The sequence below is a fragment of the Dasypus novemcinctus genome, chromosome 8 (genome assembly GCF_030445035.2).
Source record: "Dasypus novemcinctus isolate mDasNov1 chromosome 8, mDasNov1.1.hap2, whole genome shotgun sequence".
NCBI classification, from domain to species: domain Eukaryota; kingdom Metazoa; phylum Chordata; class Mammalia; order Cingulata; family Dasypodidae; genus Dasypus; species Dasypus novemcinctus.
The window spans coordinates 44972130-44996139 of record NC_080680.1 but is presented as its reverse complement, the minus strand read 5'-3'; the positions used below and the strand labels follow the sequence as shown (position 1 = coordinate 44996139).

General features: G+C 36.7%; 1 protein-coding gene across 17 annotated transcripts in view; it reads left to right on the top strand.

The window, feature by feature from the left end:
- Positions 1-24010, top strand: part of RFX3 (regulatory factor X3) — a 345069-nt gene that overhangs the window by 93646 nt on the left and 227413 nt on the right. For 4 of the 17 annotated variants that reach the window (XM_058301787.2, XM_071216707.1, XM_058301778.2 and 1 more), the window contains exon 2: positions 13710-13766. The exons of the other annotated variants lie outside the window; for them this stretch is intronic. Coding sequence is in view for 2 of the 4 variants with exons in the window: in XM_058301778.2 (XP_058157761.1) it covers positions 13710-13766 (57 nt within the window). In the remaining 2 variants the exon portion in view is untranslated. The remainder of the gene's footprint in view (positions 1-13709; positions 13767-24010) is intronic. 17 annotated transcript variants of the gene reach the window in all.

Here is a 24010-nt window from a genome sequence, read left to right as displayed (position 1 = left end):
TGTGGCATATTTTTCCAACCTTTTACTTTCAGCCTATTTGTATCCTTGCAACTAAGGTGAATCTCTTATAGACAACCAATAGATGGCTCATGTTTTTTTTTAATCTATTATGAGTCTATATCTTTTAGTTGGGGAATTCAATCAATAAACATTCAGTGTTACTACATTAAAAGGCATTACTTACTTTGTCTATTTTAATCCCTTGGCTTTCTCTTGTCATATCCTACTGTTTTCTGTCTTTTAACTCTTTCAATTTTTCTTGTGTTCTTCATTTCTACACTCCTCTCTAGGGCTCTGTCCCTTTTCTTTTCCTATAAGGCTATAACACACTCTTTAATATCTCTTGTAGATTTGGTCTCTTGGTGACATACTTTCTCAGTTTTTGTCTGTAAACTCACTGTCATTTCCAAAAAACAGTTTTGCTCGATAAAGACTTCTTGGCTGGCTATTTTTCTCTTTCAGTACCTTAAATATATACCTTCTCAGCTCCATAGTTTCTGAAGAGATCAACACTTAGCCTTATTAAGGCTGCCTTGTAAGTAATAAATTGCTTTTCTCTTGCTGCTCCCATAATCCTTTCTTTATCTTTGGCCTTTGATAGTCTGAATAGTATGTGTCACAGAATAAGTCTGTTAGGATTTATTCTGTTTGGGATATGTGGTCCTTCTTGAATGTTGATATATTCATGTCTTTCATAGGGGTTGGAAAATTTTCAATCAGTATTTCCTCAAATATTATTTCTACCCCTTTTCTATTCACTTCTTCAACATATAGATAGCTCGTGTGTTTTTATCCGTCCTTCTAGTCTGTGTCTTTTGATTGGGGAGTTCAATCCATTGACATTCAGTGTTATTATTATAAAGGTGTTAACTTACTTCATCCATTTTATCCCTTGGCTTTCCGTTGTTATATCTTACTATTACTTATCTTTTTACCCTTTTACTTATTGTTACTTATAACCTTCATTTCTACCCTCTTCTCCATGTCTCTCTCTCATGTCTTCCTTTCAGGATGCCATTTTCCCTGTAGTATGGCTCGTAAGCCTGGTCTCTTGGTGACAAACTCCCTCAGTTTCTGTTTATCTGTGAAGACGTCAAACTATTCCTCATTTTTGAAGGACAGTTTTGCTGGATAACAAACTCTTGGTTGGCAGTTTTTTCTTTTAGTATCTTAAATATATCATACCACTGCCTACTCTCCTCCATGGTTTCTGATGAAAAATTGGCACTTAGTTTTATTGACCATCCCTTGTATGTGATGGATTGCTTTTCTCTTGCTACTTTCAGAATTCTCTCTTTACCTCAGACATTTGACATTCTGAATAGTAGGTGTCATAATAGGTGTTTTCAGATTTATTCTGGATGGAGTACATTGCCCTGTTTGGATATTGACATTTATGTTTTTCTTAAGGCTTGGGAAATTTGGGCCATTATTTCCTCAAATATTCTTTCTGCCCCTTTTCCATTCTCTTCTCCTTCTGGGATACCCGTTAGGCATTATATGTGCATTGTGCATTTTGCACTGTCATTCAGTTCTCTGAGACCCTTAAAAACATTTATCATTCTTTTCTCTGTCCTTCTGTCTTAAGATTCAGATGCTCTGTCCTCTAATTCACTTAATTTTTCCTTTACCATTTCAAATCTGCTTTTATATGCTTCTAATGTATTTTTTATTATCTTTCTTTTAAAGATACATAGATCACACAAAATGTTACAAAAAAAATAGGAGGTTCCCATATATCCCCATTCCCTACCCTCCCCCCACTCCTCCCACATCAACAACATCTTTCATCAGTGTGGCACTTTCGTTGCATTTGATGAATACATTTTGGAGCACTGCTGCACAGCATAAATTATAGTTTACATTGTAGTTTACACTCTTTCCCAGTCCATTCAGTGGGTTATGGCATATATAATGTCCTGCATCTGTCCCTGCAATATCATTCAGGACAACTCCAAGTCCCAGAAGTGCCCCCATATCACACTTTTTCTTCCCTTTCCCTGCTCTCAGCAACTCCTGTGGCCACTGTCTCCATATTAATGATAGTTTCTTCCATTGCTAGAGTCACTATAATTCTATAGTAGAATACCAGTAAGTCCACTCTAATCCATATTTTATTCCTCTATCATGGGGACCCTGGATGGCGATGTCCACTCCACCTCTAAATAAAGAGGGAGCTTAGATCCCACATGGCTGATGGATGGTATTCTTCTGCTTGCAGTTGTAGACTCTCTCAGTTTCCTGGTGTGGTGATTGACCATCTTCACCTCCCTGTTAGCTGACCTAGGTAACTCCAATGAACCAGAGAGTAGGTGTTGCAACTCTGCTGAGGCTCAGGGTCCAGCCAGCACATAGACAGTCCAGATATTCAAGTCTCCTGAGCATACACCAACCTTAATGCCAACCACAGTTTCAGTGAAAGTATTGACAGAAGTGCAGAGGGGTCACATTCTGAGTCCAACTCAATCACACTCAGGAGCACAAATTCCAAACTAGGGCCCAGTGGAAAGGCTCTGAACTCCAGAGCCATCTGTCATGACCATAGGACCTGGGTAGCCCTGTAACCCTCAGGAGCACCACTACCTGGGGTTGTGTCTACTTTGGCTGTTTCTGAGATCCTGCCAAGACGTGCATCAGCGCAACCCCTCTGATGACCTCCTGACTGATTTTGAAGTCTCTTAGCCACATAAACTCACTTATCTTTACCATTTGCCCCTTTTATTCAAGGTCTTTTTCTAATTGCATCACTAGCTGGTGGTTGATAGTAATCCTTGGCCACTAGGGAGGCTCATCCCCGGGAGTCGTCCCACACTGGGGAGAAGGTAATGCATTTACATGCTGAGTTTGGTTTAGAGAGTGGCCACATTTGCATATCATGGAGGCCCTCAGGAGGTAACTCTTAGGCACTCTGCAGCTTGAGGCCTAGTTGAAATTTTAAGCACACAGGCTCATCAGCTTAGTTATCAGTATAAAGGGCCCTTTATTGGACTATCCTTCACTGGTCTTTGCCCTTGCATTTGGGAGATTGTTTTTTTTTTTTAAAGATTTATTTATTTCTCTCCCCTTCCCCCTGTTGTCTGCTCTCTGTGTCCATTTGCTGTGTGTTCTGCGTCCGCTTGCATTATCCGGCGGCACTGGGAAACTGCATCTCTTTTTTGTTGCGTCTTCTTGCTGTGTCAGGTCTTCATGTGTGCAGCGCCACTCCTGGGTGGGCTGCACTTTTTTTATGCAGGGTAGCTCTCCTTGCAGGGTGCACACCCTGAGTGTGGATTATCTCTATGCGGGGGCACTCCTGCATGGCATGGCACTCCTTGCGTGGAAGTACTACACATGGGCAAGCTTACCATATAGGTCAGGAGGCCCTAGGGATCGAACCCAGGACCCTCCATATGGTAGTCAGACACTCTATCAGTTGAGCCATGTCCGCTTCCCTTGGGGGATTGTTGCTGCTCCATTTTTAATGTCATCCATTGTATCTTTCATTCCTATAAGTTCTGTTACTTTTCTTTGTAGGTTTTCAAATTGTTTTTTATGCTCATCCAGTATATTCTTACTTCCTTTATGTCTCTAACTATATTTTCCTTCAGCTTCTTGAATTGATTTATCATATTTGTGTGAACATCACTGATAAGTTGATTCTCTTTTGTTGTGGTTTGTTTCATGGTTCCTCTTTGATTTTTGGTTCAACTTATTCTAAATCTTTAAAATTGCCCTGTTTCATTTATCAAAATGGCCATGGGTCCACTAATGGGGCTTAGACCTTATCCAAGGGTGCCAGGGGTAGGGGCATGAGATTCCAAAACGCCTTTTTTCTTCCTTTACTATCTTAGGCTGCCAGCAGATGGTGCTCTTCAACAAACCTTTCCTTAGAGATGGCGCTTCCAATCAACCCCCACTGACTCATTTTTCTGTGCTGGTAGGGCCACATTTCAAAGCGGGGCCCGCTGTTTAAACTTGCTGAAGAGAAACCACAATCATTCCTCCCCCCTGACCTGCCCTCTTCCCAGGGAAGAAGACATCTTTTCCCCTCTCTGTTGGTTGCTATCAGCTACAGGTTTTACTAAAGCTGTTCACCTTGAGGTAGGGGGATGACTGCCATTCCAGCCACAGAGTTGAGTAACGCATGGTTTTCTTTTCAATTCTTTGTCTTTCTGTTCCAATGCCTGGATAATGTTTGCTCTACTCTCCTAGGCTGCAGATTCCCAGAGCATCTCTTTTCCCAGCCTTCTTCTGCTGTTCTTTTTAGGGTTGAGCACTGCCTACCTACTCCTACACCATCTTCCCAGAACTCCCCAATCTCTGCCTTTTAATTGGTGTGCTTAGATCATTTATACTTAATGTGATGATTGATATGGTTCATTTTAAACCTTTCACTTTGCTATTTGTTTTCTCTTTGTCCCATTTAGTGTTTGTTCCTCATTTTCTTTTGTTTCTCCCATAAAAAATTTTTTTTTTTGTTTACTGTTTTGTCATGATTTCTAGATTATTAAGCATTCTGGTTGTACTCCTGGGTTAGCTTTAATTTGTCTTGAGGTAGCTAAATTATGTCAAGTTTTCAAAGCTTGAATGTCTTCTAAGTGCTTTTGACTAAGGATTTATAGGGGTTATTTTGTTCCTCTTTAAAAATTGCTAATTATTTATCCTAATAATTAGATTTTAAAGTATTCTAATGTTTCTGTTGATTTGAACCATTTTTAATGGTCAGCTATTTATCTGTGCTCTTACTTTGTCTGCAAGACTTTGTATGAGGAGGTGCTACTCTTAGAACTTGGGAGACAGGATGCTTACTCATGATGGCCATATTGATAAGGATAAGCTTGCTTGGATTCCTAGACTTAGCAGTATTTATCTATTTTGAACAGTATCTTTTCTTCCATTTCATTTGAGAGAGAGGAAAAGGGAGATAGGTAAATCATTTGTCCTCTCCCCCATCTCCATCTCCCTAACCATTCCTTCTTAAACAGGAAGATTGATTTAATGTATGTTTGAAAAACTTTAGAATCATTTTCCTATTCAGTGTTTAAAAATACATCATCCAACTTGGAGGTCTTATAATTTCTGTAGGGAAGGAAGGGAATGGTATGAAGAAGGGAAAAGGAGAGATATTGTTAGGCTTGAGTAATGCTACAGTCATTTTATCAGATTTTGAAATAGGTAAGTCAGCACCTCTCTGTCATAAATGTTGGGAAAAGAGCAGCTGTGATATCTATGTGTGGGCTCCCATTCAGTCTATACTGGAAACAGTTCCATTCATCCTTAACTGAGGATAATTAAGGAGAAAACTTGTAGTTCCCCCTTGTATTAAGTTGACTTGTTCCTAGAGGATTTCCTTGAAATGTCTTTTTCAGCATCAGATTTTTGTTGAAGTAGTTCTAGTTTCTGGAAGATATGTAAATTAGGGTATTCTTGTTCATTCTGTATTCTAAGTCTAGGTCTTAAAATTTCAGAAAAGTAGATTGTGGTTCATCCTTATTAAATGTAGGGGCTTTCTGCACTGTTTACTTCTAATAGTTGAGTGTCTATGGTGGTTAGGACTGATGATGTGTAAGCTGATGAATGATGCCAAAAATTAAATGTCTCTTGAGCACAGTGGAGCCTATAGTCTTGTATTCATTAATATTAGGGAAGTGTGCCAAGTAGAGCTGGCTTAATTCTGTAAGCAGGAGCCCTTTGCAGAAGTATTCATGGTAATTAACGAATTCAAAGTGCTGTATTTTCCTTTCATTAATTTGGCAGAAAATAACTAAATATCCACACAAGAATGTTTTTGACATTTTCGTTTGCCTCTTGGAAAATAATGGATACTTTGAATTGTGATATAAATGAAAACTATTGGGATTTTATCCTTTTCATTTTAACTTCCTAACAGAAAATGTGGATTAGTCAATTAGCATTTATTTTTAAAAATTAGGTAGGAATAGTTGGCTTCAGGAGTGACTGGAATTGATTCCCATTTTGGGGTGACTGGCTTCAGGAGAACATGAGGGAGTTTATTACTCCATTGCTTTTTACATCCTAGCCCCTGCTTGTTCTAGCTGTAGAATTCTAATTGGGTATGATCGTTACCTATCCTTTCTCCCTTCTTTAATTCATTTCTACTCCAAATATTGTAAAACATTTCTCTTTTTTCCTGTTTCTTTTTGGTTAAAGAAATATTTATCTTAAATCAGCTCAGTTCAAGAACTGTTAATTTTTAACTTTTAAAAATGTACCTAGAGTCTTGCCACCTGTCATGAAGTATTTTGAGTAATTTTGGAGTCCAATGAGGGAAAAATTTTATAGAAAATTATGGCAGAATTATAGAAATATTTATTTGGTTTTGGATGTATTAGTCTTCATATAAATACTCTTCTCTCTTTGTAGCCTTTGTCCTTTCACTAAAATTATAAACTGTTTTTTAATACTCATACCTTTGATTACTAGTCTTTAGTGATTGAAAAGTGGATGGTTCTTAAAATTTAATATCTTCCTGTACTTATGATACATTGTTTTTGTTTATTTTTGCATCTGTACAGTCTTCATAGATTGGACATATTTAGTTATAAAGGTACTGTCTTATTTTTAATATTCTTTTGGTCTGAAGTATCAGAAACAAATTTCAATCTATCTCAAACCAGAAATGTGGAAGGATATTGGAATAACTCCTGAAATCCCAGAGGGCAACTTGGCCTTATAAGGGACTAGAACCCACAATCAGAAAAGCCTTTAAGAACTTAGATAGTACTCGCCTCATCTGGTGTTTGCTTCTGTCCATGTATCTCTTTATTTTTCACACTTTGTATATTTACTTTCAGTGCTTTCTGATGCACATGACCAAATACAGACAGCCCATTAGTCCTTAGTTAATCAATTAGAGCGAACAGCCAAAACAGAGAAAACAGCATCCAGTTCCAAATATCATAAGAGAGAATTTGGGCCAGTTTGTGTCAGGTCTTGACCCTTGATCCAATCTGCTATTGCTGATTAGGGTCATAAAGTACAAACTTGCTCTGGGGCCCACTCAGGGTAATCAAAGGCAATTCTTTTAAGCTGGAAGTTGACTTAAAGTAACTGTATTGTAAAAATAGGACATCTAAACAAACTCCTCTTTGAACCTATGAAACAATCATCTATCCATTCATTCCATGAATATTTAGTGCCAACATGTGTCAGCTACTGTGATAATTTTTAGGAATCTAGTAGTGAATTAAATAAATGTAGTTCTGGTTTTGAATAACTTAACATACTTGTAGGGAAAATGGAATTTTGAAAAGGCAGCCTACAAGTAAGTAAAATAATTATAAAATTTGATAACTGCTTTGATGAAGACACATAGGGTGAGGTTGAGAGAACCACATTTGGAGTTGGGGGTTAAGGGCACTTGCTCTCTGCATTTGCTTTCTGAAGAGGTGACATTTATATTTAGCCTTGGAGTGATTAGGGAAGGATGTTCTTATCAGGGAAAACAGCATGTGCAAAGGCCTTTTGAAGTATGAGGAACTCGAAATGGTGAGGTTGGTAAATGAAGGTCATTGTGGATGGAATATAGGAGAAAAACCTAGGATAAATTTGTCAGCAACAACTTCTGTTGATTGTGATTTAATCCAGTAACAGTTATTAGAAAATCTATCATATTGATGAGATGGCTAGATTTGGGTAGACCATAATGCTTATAAGAAACTTCCTTTACAAAATTATAATTCTCTGGCCAGTATCATCAATCATCTGGAAGTATCTTAGAAATGTAGAATCTCAGGCCTCACCCAGACCTACTGAAATCAGAGTCTACATTAAGATCCCCATGTAGTTAGTATGCACAGCAGAGTTTGAGAAGCAAGCACTGTTCTAGAGTGTAGGTTGGCAAATTATGTCTCTCAGGCCAAATCTAGCTGATGGCCTATTTTTGTAAGTTATGTTTTATTGGGACAAGCCTTGCACAATTGTTTACATATTGTCTATGGCTAGTTTTGTACTACAGTGACGTATTTAAGTAGTTGCAGTGGAGACTCCACAGTTTACAAAGTGTAAAATGCCTACTGTTTTATGCTTTACAGACTTAATGTGCCAACCCTTGTTCTAGAGTATAAACAAATTGCTTGGAATATATGACAGAGGGATTAATTTTTGTTTCATTGTGAAAAACTTTATGGAATAGTGTTTTAACTGTTCTGAAAGCAGTAGTTTAATTCTTTTTCAGACTGTAATCTGTAATATGCAGTCCAAATGAAGTCAGATATATAGAACAACTTAAAAATTAAAAAGAATAAGTCAGACTTTGTAACTGATACAATCATGAAAAATGGAGGAACAGGCCTAGGAAATTTAAGAATGTTGTTGACATTGTGGTGACATAAAATAAGAATAGTGTAAGTTAGCCTTTTAAAATTATTTTATCCGGGGCGGTGGACTTGGCCCAGGTGGTTAGGGTGTCCGTCTACCACATGGGAGGTCTGCGGTTCAAACTCCGGGCCTCCTTGACCCGAGTGGAGCTGGCCCACGCGCAGTGCTGATGCACACAAGGAGTGCCCTGCCATGCAGGGGTGTCCTCCGCGTAGGGGAGCCCCACGCGCAAGGAGTGCATCCTGTAAGGAGAGCCGCCCAGTGCAAAAGAAAGTGCAGCCTGCCCAGGAATGGCGCCACACACATGGAGAGCTGACAACTGAAGCGGACAAAAGAAGACACAGGAAATAGACACAGAGAACAGACAACTGGGGGGCGGGGGAAAAGGGAAATAAATAAATAAATCTTTTTTAAAAAGTCATATAATAAATTATTTTATCCAGTGCTTTTCAGGCACAATTATTAATTTGATGATAACAGTATTTTGGAAATTGTCAGGGCATGTGTTTGTCTGTTTTATGGTTTTTCTATGAGGAAGTTGAGAGAAAAACAATCAAGTGTTTTAGGAATGTACCTCCAATAATGGAGCTGGATTTAGGCCTTCTGATTAAACTGATTATATTTTACTAAAGAAAAGAGATCTAAAGAGATTTGATGGTTAGATTTTAGCATGCTGTCTCTATACCATTGCAAGTTTAAATTCACTATAGTCTTCTCTTCCATACCCTGATTTATATATAAGATTTCCTTTGTTACTGAAAATATTATTTTCTCTGCAATGCCTTTTTCACTTGTTGAGTGAAAAATTGTTACTCACTCTGAACATACAGAGTATTTCTGTTATAAAATCTGTGATGATTTGAATATAGAAAATCACTTTCTTGAGCAGCCATGAGTGATGGGTAATTGAGAGACCCTAAAAAAGTGAGGGGAATTGGTAACCAAAGCCAACTAAGGTTTGACGCAGTGGGTTCCTCAATGTGATTATCTTGACTCTTGCAAATGGGTGGTTGGTCAGAAGTCACCACTTCAACAGGAACTTGTGACTTTGTGGACTACTTAAGAGATTGAGGGCTTTGCAGGAAAAGTAACCAACTCTACTTCTCTGTAGAAGAAAGCAGATGTAAAGTAGACATAAAGATGACTTCTGCTATATGGTAGCTTATAAGAAGCTACAGAGATATCAAGCTACCCAAGAATATTACCTACTCAATATTTTCTCAATGCTTACCTGCCCAAATACTTGGCAAGTGAATGGAAACAAAAAGAAACAGAGGGAAAAGGGCTCGGGATGACATTAGGACCTCCTAGAACCTTGAGGGAAGAATGCTTCCTTATCTAGTCTAGTGGAGAAATGTCTGGGGCCTCACACCCTAGAATCAAAGAGAAGATTCTGTGAGAGATTGAGCCTCCCAGCAAATCTGAAAATACAATAGTTGCCACTTGGGGTCTATCTCCACATGTTCCTGCACACGATATGAGTATATTAATATTGTATGTTTGACCTAAATGTTCAGTTTTTTCCTCCTGATTTTAAAAGAAATTAAAAATTTTTTGTGAGCCTCTGAATATATGGTAGGACCTAGGCACTTTGCCTAATGGATAACTCTACCCTGTCTATCTCCAAGCATTTGTTTTTATAAACATCTAAATCAATTGAGTTATTCCATGCTTGGCAAAAAAAATGCTTTGTGTGTAGGACTCTCCATTTCATATAATTTTATGTATTTTTTATTTTAGAACATTATTATGTTGTTTTTTTCTCTTTTGAATCTCTTCTGGTTTGTATGGGGAACATGTAGGTGTTTCCATAGTCTATAAACAGAGCTAGGAAGACCTTTACACTTTTTAATGGTTGTGTGACTAGTGAGATAAACCAACTCTAGAAATTAGGAAATGAGAATTCTCATAACTTGAGGTTTTCCTGAAATTTCTATTTTTATTTTAGCTTGAAGAAAATAAGCAACAATACTCCAAACATTCTTCAGTACAAGAAGGGGTATGAAAGGCAGTTTGGTGACAGGGCATTGCTGATATTTTTCTTGTTGTATTATTGATCATGAAGAGGGAAAAAAAGTGTGGGAGGAAGGCCTTATTTTTAAAATTATGTTCAAAACTTTTGCTTAGGTTCAGATACTCCAAAAAACTTGTGATAATCAATATGATTATCAGGTGTTATCTGAAAGGGAAAGAATTATTCCATCATCATTATAAGTTCTAAGAAAGCTTATCAAAATGATTCAGCACTGGCGGTGGACTTGGCCCAGTGGTTAGGGCGTCCATCTACCACATGGGAGGTCCGCGGTTCAAACCCCAGGCCTCCTTGACCCGTGTGGAGCTCGCCCATGCACAGTGCTGATGCATGCAAGGAGTGCCCTGCCACGCAGGGGTGTCCTCCATCTAGGGGAGCCACACCCATAAGGAGTGCACCCCCTGAGGAGAGCTGCCCAGCGCAAAAGAAAGTGCAACCTGCCCGGGAATGGTGCCGCACACACGGAGAGCTGACACAAGATGACGCAATGAAAAGAAACACAGATTTCCATGCCGCTGACAACAGCAGAAGCAGATAAAAGAAGATGCAGCAAACAGACACAGAGAACAGACAACCTGTGGGGGGGGGGAGCAATAAATAAATAAATAATCTTAAAAAAAAAAAAAAAGATTCAGCTCTGTATATGCATTCAGCTCAGGCTTGTAAAATACCGAAACTGGGATTGGGAAGGGAAGAAGAGAAAATTTGAGAGAATGAAGAAGAAAAAGAATAGTTAAAAAAAAAATGGACAAGAACTTCTGTTACTGGCCTTTATGGAGTAACTGGTACTGGACTAACCTACCTGACATAAACAATGATATTACTAAACAAAATACACGGCACAGCTATTTTTAGGCATTAGACAACAGTCAGTGTCAAACTGTGGTCCTTCAAAGGAGGGAAACTCATAATAAAAGTTACATATTTGCCCTGGCTCTCTGCCCATCAACAGTTTCTTGACTGTGTCATAGGAACTCGAAGCCAGGCAGAGAACAGTGGCCCTTCTAGGGTAACAGACAGGCTAAAACTGCATGGAGAGGGGATGTTTAGAATTCCAAGTGTGGATTCTCTGTGGTTCTCTGTGAGTCCTTGGCTAAGGGATGCAGTGCACTTATACAAAGCAAGACTTTACAGGTTTACCAGAGAGTATTTACTTAGGATCTGAAAATGGGAAGAGATATTAAAGGTTCCTGAGAGACACTGGCGTTCTGTCCCAGGTAGAATAGAGAGACCTCATTAACATCCTAGTCATCTAGCCGAGAAACAAAAAGTCTATACTGTAGGAATAAGGACTGTGTCCTAGAGTAAGGTCTACTCCATATCTATCCTAACAAGTCTAAAGCTAGATGTCAACAAAACCTACACGGGAGACAAAGATAGAAATTTGATCCTACCTAACAGGAGGGGCTTCAGAACACCTTGAACTTTCCTGAAAATCATGTAACAAAACATAAAATCAAATCTGTGCAAATCCAAGTTGTTTGTTCAGCCAGTAATTGTACTAAGAACAAAAGTTTCTACTCTTCAGAGGAAGATAGTAGAATTTAGTTTCTATACATTATACTGTTCATGATGCCCAGTATATAATAGAAGATTACTAGACCATGCAAAGGTATGGGAAAAATGCTACCCATAGTCAAGAGTGAATACTTAATTGAGTAAGTCCTTGATATGGCCTAGAGGGTGGATTTAGCTGACAAAAGTTTTAAAGCAGCTAATACTAAAATACACATATTTATACACGTGGACTTAAAAAAAACCTTGATCTTAATGAGTGAACAGATAGGAAATCATAGCAGAGAAATTGAGAGTATAAAAAAGTAAGAGCCAAATGAGAATTCTAGAACTGGAAAGAACAAGACATATAGTTAAAATTTTACTGGCTGAATTTAACAGCATTTTGGAGATGGCAAGAAAAGTCAGTGAACTTGATGCATATGAATAACATTTATTCAATCTGACAGAAAAAATACTGAAGAAAGATGAACAGAGACTCAGGGACCAAGAAGTTTCTTAGCAAACCCCAAAGAGAATAAATAGACTATAATGGGCTATACCTGGGCATATTATAGTTAAAGAGCTGAAATACCAAATGGTCGTTATTCTGGTGGTAAGGAGACTGTAAAGGGTCTCTAAGTTTCCGTTACTGTTTCTAGAGAAGCGATTAACTCCATCCTGAATGTAGAAGGATATGGTTCAGGGAAGGTAGGGCTTTTTTATACATTTTAAAAAATGGGATCATGTGGTGTTTCTACATACCTAGGTATATTTGAAAATAAGTGATTATAAAAGTAATGCATGGTGTTATGAGCTAAGTTGTATCCTTCCAAAAGATATGTTGAAATCCTAGTCCCAGTTCCTTTGAATGTGTCCTTATTTAGAAAACAGGGTCTTGAAGATTTAATTAAGTTGAGGTCATCTAGATTAGGTTGGACCCTAAGTCAAATGTTTGGTGGCCTTATAAGGAGAGAGATTTGGAAACATGGAGAGAAGGCCATGTGAAGATTGGATTTTTGCTGCCACAAGCCAAGGAATGCCAAGGATTGCTGACAACTACCAGAAGACAGAAGAGGCAAGGAAGCATTCTTCCCTAGAGCCTTTGGAGCATGGCCCTGGTTACACCTTGATTTCAGGCTTCTAGCCTCCAGAACTGTGAGAGAATACATTTTTTATTTTTACTTTCATTTTTTTGCCACCCAGATTGTGGTACATTGTTATGGCAGGCTAGGAATCTAATACACATGGTTGTTGGAGAAAAAATAGAACAATATAAACACAAAATAAAAATTGCCTATGATCCCATGGCTTTTGACTTTCATTCTGCCATGTTTATTTATTTATTTTTTTTGTTTTTTGTTTTGTATTGCAAGGCAGGGGGGACCACAAAGAAATATACAAAGCTTTTCTTAAAGTATATTCCTTTCTAAAATAAACCCTAAACTCTGATATCTGCCTAAAGTTTTAAAGCTTAAATTAAGACTGATGCTATCCTCTCTGTGAGAAAAACTCAGGATGATTTTCATCTCTGTATAATTTTAGTAATATTAAAATTATGGTTGAGAAATTATTCACAGAATTTCACAGGCTTAAAATCTGCCTTATAATTTCTAGTCGTATATTATGAAGTCTAAATATACAATTTTTTTAAGTTAATGAGACAATTAAATGTTAGGTTGACTGAACGGTTGTTATTTATCATTTCCCATTACCCGTTTTTAAAAATGATATTGCCCTGCCAAAATATTTGGGTATTTAAAATATTTTTCTCAGTCAAGTGATATTTAGACAAAATGAAATTAAAGTGATTTTATACCTGAAGGTCACCAAAGATAGCCTCCTATTTCTTCTTTATTCAAAGATTTTTATCAGAGGAATATAAACTGGAGTCTGCAATGGTTCTCAAGGTTCCAAAGTGGTAAGTGAGACCAATTATGTCTTTTCTTACCAGTATTTACTGATTTTTTTTTTTGTACAATTCTTAAATATTTAAAATGATGAGTCACATTAGTCTTTAGGTTCTTTACTTTTAATAGCAGCTTTCTTTTAGCAGTTTTGCCATCTGGTAGATTTGTAGTCTGGTTGTTAGTTCTATATTTATATCCTCAGGCTCTGATTTATTTGGAAACTATCTCCAAAAATAATAGTGAGAAACTTTGTGGATCAGAAGCTACCTTCATCTTGTCCATATTTCCCTTGTCCTTTTGGAGCTAACAACCTGAAATCCAAAAGTTGGTGGATCTTTGATTCAACTTCTGCTTGATTGTGGTAGATTGAGAATAGAGATGGTACCATCTCTTTTATTATCCTAGGAATCCAATATTACTGAGACTTACTAAGTCTGGGGATTGATGTGGCGAAGATAGTTGTGTATCTAAAGCATTTTCATGTTTTAAAATGATTGCTTATAAGAAAGATCTATGTAGGACAAATAAAAATTAATTAATGAATTAGGACTTAGATTATTTCTGTGTTAACACCAGAATTTATTTAGTTTGTAGACTAAGATAAAAAATCTGAAACGTTTTTTGTGTCTTATTGGCATCTTGTGCATTCTAGTATATTTTCCTTTACATGAGGTTCCTGCTTTCTCATTTTTACTGCACACAGTAAAAATTCATAATTAAAAAAATCCCAAATCAACTGGATTTAAGCCATAAATGAAATACATTAGTTCATGTAACTCAAAAGTACAAAGACAATGCTACTTTATGAATGATCCAGTAGCTCGGTGAATTCCATTTCTCTGTTTGGGCTTCCTGGTGTTGGCCTGATTCTGATGCTCCTCTTTTCATTCTAGTATGGCTTCCAGTAGCTCCTGAGACTTCTTGTTTCCATATTTACCTCTATTAGGAAAAAGAGTATTTGTCTCAGTATTTCCAACAAAAGTACTTATATTTTCTGAGTAAACCAGTGTAGGCCATATTTTTACCTCAGAACTTACTCAGAATCACTGCGGCCCTGATAGTGGAAAGTCCTAATTGGTGTAGCCTGCATTGTGTGTTCCCCAGAGACAAGGGTGAAGTCAACTTCTTTGGAATCCTTGGATTCCCCAAAGGAAAGTGCTGGGCCTTGGAAAGAGAAAAAGAGGAAATTAAATGCCATGATTCTTTTCATCCACCTACAGCTTATCTGACCTTTAAGATCTATCTTTAAGTCTCAGCTTTGTTTCCTCTCATATCTGCTAACTATTAGGGAACTCTTTCCCCAGTGAACAGTGGAAGAACACTATTGTCCTGGCCAATCATTTTATATTTACAGGCTACACAGCTTTTATCGTTTTCTTTGTCAACCCTCTTTGGGTTGCTGGCACTACTTGAATTTGAATCTGAAAGTGAATTATTCTAAAGAGTATTATATTTTCCTATAAGATAGATTTTTATCATTAGGAAGTTTATACCAAACAAGCATTCTGCTTTGCATTTGTTTGTGATGAACAACAATATGTTTTAAAAAGTAAAGCACAATTTAATTAAAATATATTTATTAAACACCCAAACATGAAAGGCATGTGCTAGTAAAATCTATAAAGTTCATTGTTTGAAATTATGAAATTTTGCTTCAAGTTTATTATAGGAATAGAATATACTTGATTTATTAAGAAAACAAAAGAAAACAATTAGAAATGGTACTTATGATACATTAAATATATAATTCTAATATATCAGATCTTTATCATGAAATTAATTTGCTAGCTAGAATGACATTAATCTGATATTTAAGTCACAGTGATTTCACTTATTGCCATAGACAAGACAGTGGCTTTTTTCAAATGATTTAGGTGGACTCCTTTTGATCTGTCCACAAAGGTTCAGATCAGCCTTTTTTTTTTTCCTCTCTTGATAAAATGTCCATTGACAAGCCAGAGGTATTCAAATCTGTTCTGTTGTTTTTAGAACTACCTTATAGTAATAAGCCTTCAGTAAGTGTTTATTGATGATGAAAATATATTTTATTTATACCATGAAAATATATTCTTTTGAAAGCAACGAGTGGCCTGACATTTTTTCCCTTCATCTTCCCTTATCCCATTATTTTTTTCAAATTACGACTGTAGCTACTCAATTCTGGGTCAGATAAAGGGCACTGGGATACAGCAAATGTTGTGAAGTCACTTTTCCCGACAGTTTGTTGACAACTATCAAAACCCTTCACACTTCATTGGAATGGTAGAAAAAAATTGTCTTATTAGTATGGACTTTTTAAAAAATAACTTTCAAATGGCATAATGTAATATCCTAATTGTACAAAATTATTTTCTTTCTGGGCAAGGAATCAACTACTGATTAAATGGATAAAGGCAGTAAGAATTGTGGGTAGGTATTAATTGGGACTCTTCTAGCAATTGGAGTATGTTATTCTACATTGCAATAAACTGAAAGTTTCTTTGTAGGATATTCTTTATAAATATAGATGAAGCTCCTACAGGACAGGGACAAAATATGCTTTATTCATTACTATATACTTGTATCTTGTACACAGTAGGTATTCACTAAAATATTTCTTGACCTAATGATTAGCCTAGTTTATATTCCTTGAGGGAAATTCTTCTTCAGACTTCTAAAATCATTACATTTTAAGATTGCATGAAATCTTAGGGGGCATTGAATCTATCATCTTATCAAATGCCCTCTCCAGTAAGATTGACAGGAGCGATGAGAACTCAATAACTACATTATTAGAAAGCCTGTCACATTCTCTTGTATTAGGGGATAGTAAATATTCAATAAGAGTGATTTGATTTTTAATCTGAGTTCTAATTAGAATAATTGTCTTTTATATATTGAACACATCTACTTGTATGTGTCTTCCACACCTATATATATAACTTCCACAGAGTGGAAGTCTATTTCTTTCCCTTAGATGGTGGTCCTTCAAGCATGTGAGGACAGTGTATCCCCATTTCATCTTCTTCTCAGCAGGCTAAACACTGAAGCATTTCTTATACATGATAGTATTGCTAGATATACACAGCATTTGACATACCCTTACATTTCTTTAATTTTCATTGTTTCCCTTAAAATGTTCATAAAAGTAAATATGCCCTGAAAATAATCTGAGCAATGAGAGTATTTTTTCCCTCTTGTAAAAAATTACCGTAGTTGAGGTATACATATTATACAATGTACAATACCTACAATAAAATGCACCTTTTTAAAGTGTTCATTTCGTTTGAATTTTAAAAATTTATACCCATATAGCCACAACCACAAGATGTAGAGCCTTTTTCTACTCCCCCATATTCCCTTGGGCCCTTTTACAGTCTCATCCCCATTTCTGATCCCCACCCCCAGGCAAGCACCATTCTGTTTCCTGCCACTGTGGGTTGGATTTCTCTTTTCTTGAATTGCATATAAATGGAATTATACAATATTTACTTTTTTGTGTCTGACTTCTTTTGCTTAGTGTAATTTTGTTGAGATTCATCCATATGTTGTGTATATGAGTAGTTATTTTCCTTTTATTCCTGATTAGTATATTCACCGGCTGATGAACATTTGCTTCTGGTTTGGGGCTATTATGAACAAAGCTGCTGTAAATTTTTTGTACAAGTCTTTGTGCAGACAAATATTTTCATTTTTATTGGGTAAATAGCGAGGAATGGAATTGCGGGATTGTATAGTCAGGTATATATAATTTAAGAAGAAACTTTTGAACTGTTTTTTTGAAGTGATTGCACCATTTTACATTCCTATCAGCAGGGAGAATGTCTTCTGGTTTCTTGGATGCCATGTCTTCACTCCACAATATATATTATTTACTGTCTAAACAAATAGCTAAAGTGGGAAGAAATGTAAAGTATGAAGTCTGACTTAAGGAACTTTCTTAACTGGTATAATGAGTGTTTCCAGTTGTTGTATGTAAATGACTCAGAAGACTTGTTATTCCCAGTAACATCAAAGGGCAGAGAAGAGGCACTTCTGATATGGCAGTAGAAGACCTTCTCCTCTAATGAGTCAAAATGCATTTCTGTTGCAAAACCTGGATCCTGTAAGGTTGGGTAGATCCATTCCATGTCAGGGCAGCATAGCCAGTATTTCTGCCTTTGACTTTAGATCATCTCTTCTCTTTAAAACATACACACACTCCCATGCAACACACACACACTTCCAAAACTACTACCACCAACAATAACAATATGGAAATGCGAAGTTTGTTTAAGGATCTGTTCTGGCAATGTAGGGGATAGCCAGTGTTGACTTTGGAATGAACCCTGCTGTACTGAAACAAGAACAGCCTTCTTCTCTGGTGGGGGGGATGATGTTCACTGGTGTGTATCATGATGATTTAGCTAAAGATTTTTTTCTCATGGGGTAAATACTATGGATTAAGTTTTGTTCTCCCATCTCTTGCTTTATCGGTCCTTTCTATCGATGTTGATGCCCTCCCTTAATATCTATTCTACTCTAAAGACCTTTTTCAAATCAGATCTCCTTATCCAAATGCCACCTTAATTTATTTTTTTCAGAAAAGTCACTTATTACATTATCATGACCTCCAAGAAAATGTAAAAAAGGAGACTTTTTTTTTAAAGATTTATTTATTTTATTTCTCTCCTCTTCTCTTCCCCACCCCTCACCCCCCTCCCCCAGTCCCAGTTGTCTGTTCTTTGTGTCTATCTGCTACGTGTTCTTCGTCCGCGTCTGTTGTTGTCAGCGGCATGGGAATCTGTGTTTCTTTTTGTTGCATCATCTTATTGTGTCAGCTCTTCGTGTGTGCGGCACCGTTCCTGGGCAGGCTGCACTTTCTTTCAAGCTGGGCGGCTCTCCTTACGGGGCGCACTCCTTGCGCGTGGGGCTCCCCTACGCAGGGATACCCCTGCATGGCAGGGCACTCTTTGTGCACATCAGTACTGCACATGGGCCAGCTCCACACGGGTCAAGGAGGCCCAGGGTTTGAACTGTGGACCTCCCATGTGGTAGACGGACGCCCTAACCACTGGGCCAAGTCCACTCCCCGCCCCCCCCAAAACACAAACTTTTGACTTTCAGGGTAAACAGTTCCTATCAACCACACTATAGGACTAGGTGATAGACTGAAGTTGCATGGTGGCATTAACTTTGTGACAACTCTCTTATGTGACTGAAGAATTGTTTTAGGAATAGAAGAGCAGAGAGGCAAAGAAATAGTGTATTTGAGGGAGATATGAAAGGAAGACAGCATTATTCTATCATGGTTGCTTTCTCTATATGATCTCCATGTCATTCAGCTTAGAGTAAACATGCCATGCCCCATTATCCCCATTTGTCAAACAGGGATAATAGTACTACCTATGTCATAGGGTTATTGAGTTGATCAAATAAATCAATATAGGCAAAGGACTTGGAATGCTGAGGGCTTAATCTGCTGCTGTCCTGTATAATAATAAGCACTAAAGTATTTGCTTTATAGAATGCATACCCCTTCTGTCATATATTTTCACAAAATAGACTAGAAAATATTAACAGTGGTTATCTCTTCTTTTTGTTTTTCTATATTCAAGTTTAAGTTTTAGATGAAAGGAAGATATTCATATCTTAGGAAAAGAACTGATGACATGTTTTTCAGTAATCTATAAGCAACTGCATTTAATCAATAGGGATTTTGTTTCCATTGTTTTTGCTACTTCCTCCACTGACATGTTTTTTCAAAATATATTTTTGTCGAAGTATACATGAGTAAGCATAATTAATAACTATGTAGTAAAGATTGTGAACTTACAAAATAAACATATATAATGTCATACAGGGGTCTCATACATCTTCCCTCCACCAACACTTTGCATTGTTGTAAAACATTTGTTAACAAATTATGTAAGAGCATTGTCAAAATATTACTACCATCTATAGTCCCTATCTAACATTTGGAATATTTTTCCCCCAACCCACAGTATTTTTTAAAAATGTTTTTATTACAGAGGTTGTGAACTTGCAGAACAATCATACAGATGTGTATATTTCCATACAACACCCCTTTACCAACACACCACACCATGGTGAAACATTTGTTACAGATAATGACATAATATCATCAGACTTTTATCACCAACCATTGTCCATAGCCTACATTTGGCATATTTTTTCCATATACCTCCATTATCAACACAGTACAGTTTGGCATTGATGCAAGAATAATATGGTATTGCTATTAACCACAGTCTATAGGTCACACCAATTATAGTTTTTCCATGCTTCTCCATATTCCCACTGCCCTGCAGTATTGATGTACATCAGCTCTAGCTCACAGAAGGACTCTCTTGCATTTGTACTCTCAACCACAATCCTCATCCACTTCTGGGTTCACTGTGTTATACAGTTTTGATGTACTCTTCAAGACTTGGTAAACCTTGAGTTCAGAACTTATTGTAAACACTTAATATTATGATCTGGTAGATCTTCCGAGATTCATTAATATCTTATTTTGCCATGTAGTATGGCTTTAGTTGATTATTCTCTGTTTGCTCTGACTCAGTCACTGAGTGTGACCAGCTTGCAAGGGACATTCAGTCCAGGACCAGGAGATATTGTATTGATCAGTCATTGCCTATTGGCTTTTTATGGCACATAGTAGAAATATTTACCTCTGAGAGTTCCACAAATTTCATTACTCCTTAGGACAGTTTCTCATATAGCCACAGAACTTCACAGAAGAGAAGGATTCATATTTGTTGATATCAGGTTTGACCCAAGGATATCTTTAACTGTGGGGATCAGGATTTAAAGGATTTCAATGGACAAAATGGTTTCTGACCTCCTAAATCATCTGAAGAAATGAACCAGGAATGAGAAGAGGTAAGGAAGTAGAGAGGGGCTGATGAAGATAGGTAGCTAGGGGAAAATATAGTGGGTTATAGGAAGAATTGATGAGTTTTTCTGGTAAATTTTCCTTCAGTTTACCTCTCTTCCTTCATTTACATGGGATACTGTATAAGTAACTGAAAGACTGACTTCTGCAGTGTGTTTGGGGGAAGAAAGAAGCCAAGTTTCTGTTCACTTACTGGTTAAAGTCACCTTAGGCAAGTTGCTTAACCTTCTTGCTGCAGTTTCTGAAAAATAGGTCAATTAATAAAAAATACCTATACTACCTTTTCACAGGACTTTTGTGAGGATTAAGTAAAATAATATATGTAAAAATACTTTATAAATGGTAATTATTCGATGATGATAATGATGACTGAAATGGCCCTTTAAAGTCACCTTAACTTCCTTATTTTACCTTGGGCTTCTGTTTTTAAGTTTCTATTGTCTTATTGGTAGGTTTTAGATTCTGTGAACCATAGTCGTTCCCATTATGCTTGAATCTTTTTTTTTTTAAAGATTTATTTATTTATTTATTCCCCCACCCCCACCCCCCCCTGGTTGTCTGTTCTCTGTGTCTATTTGCTGCGTCTTCTTTGTCCACTTATGTTGTCGTCACTGGCATGGTAATCTGTGTTTCTTTTTGTTGCATCATCTTGTGTCAGCTCTCCATGTGTGCGGTGCCATTCCTGGACAGGCTGCACTTTCTTTTGCACTGGGCGGCTCTCCTTACAGGGCGCACTCCTTGTGCGTGGGGCTCCCCTACACGGGGGACACCCCTGCGTGGCAGGACACTCCTTGCACGCATCAGCACTGCGCATGGGCCAGCTCCACACAGGTCAAGGAGGCCGAGGATTTGAACCGCGGACCTCCCATGTGGTAGACGGATGCCCTAACCACTGGGCCAAGTCCACTGCCTTGAATCTTTTCTTGGCCTTGTTCAGTCTCCCAAGTGGTGAAAACTGCTGGTTAATGTAGTTCATTGCAAAAGCTTGAAGAAAACATAAATGCTGAGAGCTTTAATATACTGTCTGCTGAGAGAAAGATGGGTGGGGGCTGGGAGACACCTCAGAAGAACAAGTGGTATGTGGACCCTCTTGTGCTTTCTGCCTTGTCTAGCTAGTCTTCCTAATTGCCTTCGTGTACCATAATGACAAACTTCCTCATAATTTTGGGTGTGAAGAAAAAGTGGCTGTGTGGTATGAGGGGAGAAGAGAAAGGTAATTTTTACAAATGCTAAGGATGTTATTAAAGGTACAGAAGGACTAATCATCTCCTTAGTTCTCAAAATGATAGAATGAAGTAAGTCATATAGATGTGATATTTAATTACCATATTAATTCAGACACATGCTTATTTGCCCACCTGAGGAAGGGCTTTGGTGTTAGTGTCAAAAAAGACAGAGCATACACTACAAATATTTTATTAAACTATGGAACGTTTGAGATACCTGGTAAAAATATATTTGTTTTATCTTATTCTGTAGAACACATAAGAAACTGATGAGATTATTTTAATTAGAATAAAATGTGTCCTTTTGATACATGGAAGAAATTATAAAGTATAATTATATCAATTTGGTATTCTTTACAATTTGATAGTACAGCATCTATTTTTGTTCTTTTAGTAATGTATGCAGTGTTGAAAGCATTGAAATTGCATAAAATAAAAAATGTGAAATGTGTTCCACATTTATTTCGTTGTTTTCTTATACCAAATGGAATTTGTTCAAGTGATATACTGGTGAATGCTGTCTTTCTAGCTATTTAAAAACAAATTTAGAAGTAAATGCTCTGTCTTTTAAAAATTATAATATTTCCTCCATAAATTCTGGTTGAATGGAGCACATAATAAGGAATAGTTGAAGGCAGCTGGATTGCCCTAATGTGCAACTTTAGTATCATCTTATATGTGATAGTCTTAAATTTGTTGGTTGATCCAAAAACATTCCATTAGATAATTTTTCATTGGATCATTGTCTCTTGCTTCGTAAAGAAATTACACCAGCTTTGTTTTGACATTGGCTTTCAAATAACTTCTAAGCCTTTTTAAAAAAGCATTTATGTATTTTTTTTTTTCTGTGCTATTCTAGTTGATGTCACCTATTTAAAAAAATTCAAGTCATTGTCTGGACATATAAGCCTCAAGAATATTAATTCTATGCAATAATATTTATCATTTATGAGATTTTGATATATACTGGAAACCTGTAAAAGACATTCACTTGTTTACTCCTTATAAACACTCTAGGAGTTAGGAACTATTTATTTCCCTTTTAGAATTTATCCCCATTTTACAGGTGAGAAAACCGAGGCATTAGTTTAAAAACTCCCCAAAATTATGGCTACTAGTGGTGGTGAAGCCAGGAGACAAATTCCAGCAATATGGCTTGAAAATTCAGTACTCTTAACCATTATGCTAGGAACTCAAATATAGAAAACTTACATGGGAAAACACAGAATGTTAATGTTAATCACACAAAGCCCAATGAATGTTGCATATCTGTTTTGTTAAAACAAACCTGCTTTGATTAGGTGAAAATAGACGTTTAAACAACACAGATATTTGTATAATATAGCAAATATCAGGGATTTCTTTTATATTTTAAAAATACTATTTTAAAAGCTTGATTAAGCAAACCATATATTCTTTCTGGAAGTTTCTTCTGTAAATTTTGTGAGTTTATAACATTTTGAAAGATTTCTAAATTTCTCCTAATTCTGATATTTTATGAATGTATCATCCTTTTCTGCTTGAAAACCTGTGGATTGATTCATTTAATTTTTTTTTCTTCAGTTGTATTTATTGAGAGGGTACAACATCCCACAAATTCTAATGTGTTGTGTTTTCATTGTTATTCAATTTAAAATAATTTTAATTTCCCTTTTTTATTTCCTCTTTGACTCAAGGATTATTTATAAGTCTATTATTCATTTTCCAAATATTTTGTAATTTTCCTGGTATTGATTTCTAACTTTTTTTTTTAGAGTAGTTGTAGGTTTACAGAACAATCATGCACAAAATACAGGATTCCCATATACCAACTTATTATTGACACCGTGCATTGGTGTGGAACAATTGTTACAATTGATGAAAGCACATTTTCACAGTGTTAACTATAGCCCATGGTTTAACTGAATATTAACTGTGTAGTGCAGATCCATGGACTTTAAAAAATTTTTTATTCTATTGCTATATATACAACCTAACATTTCCCCCTTTTATTCACATTCATGTACATATTTTGGTGCTGTTAATTTTGCTCACCATATAGTGCCTTTAATTCCTTTAAGATCAGAGAACTTACTTTATATCATCTGAATACTTTTAAATTTATTAATACGTGTATTGTGTCGTAGATATGATCTGTCTTGGTAAAGGTTCA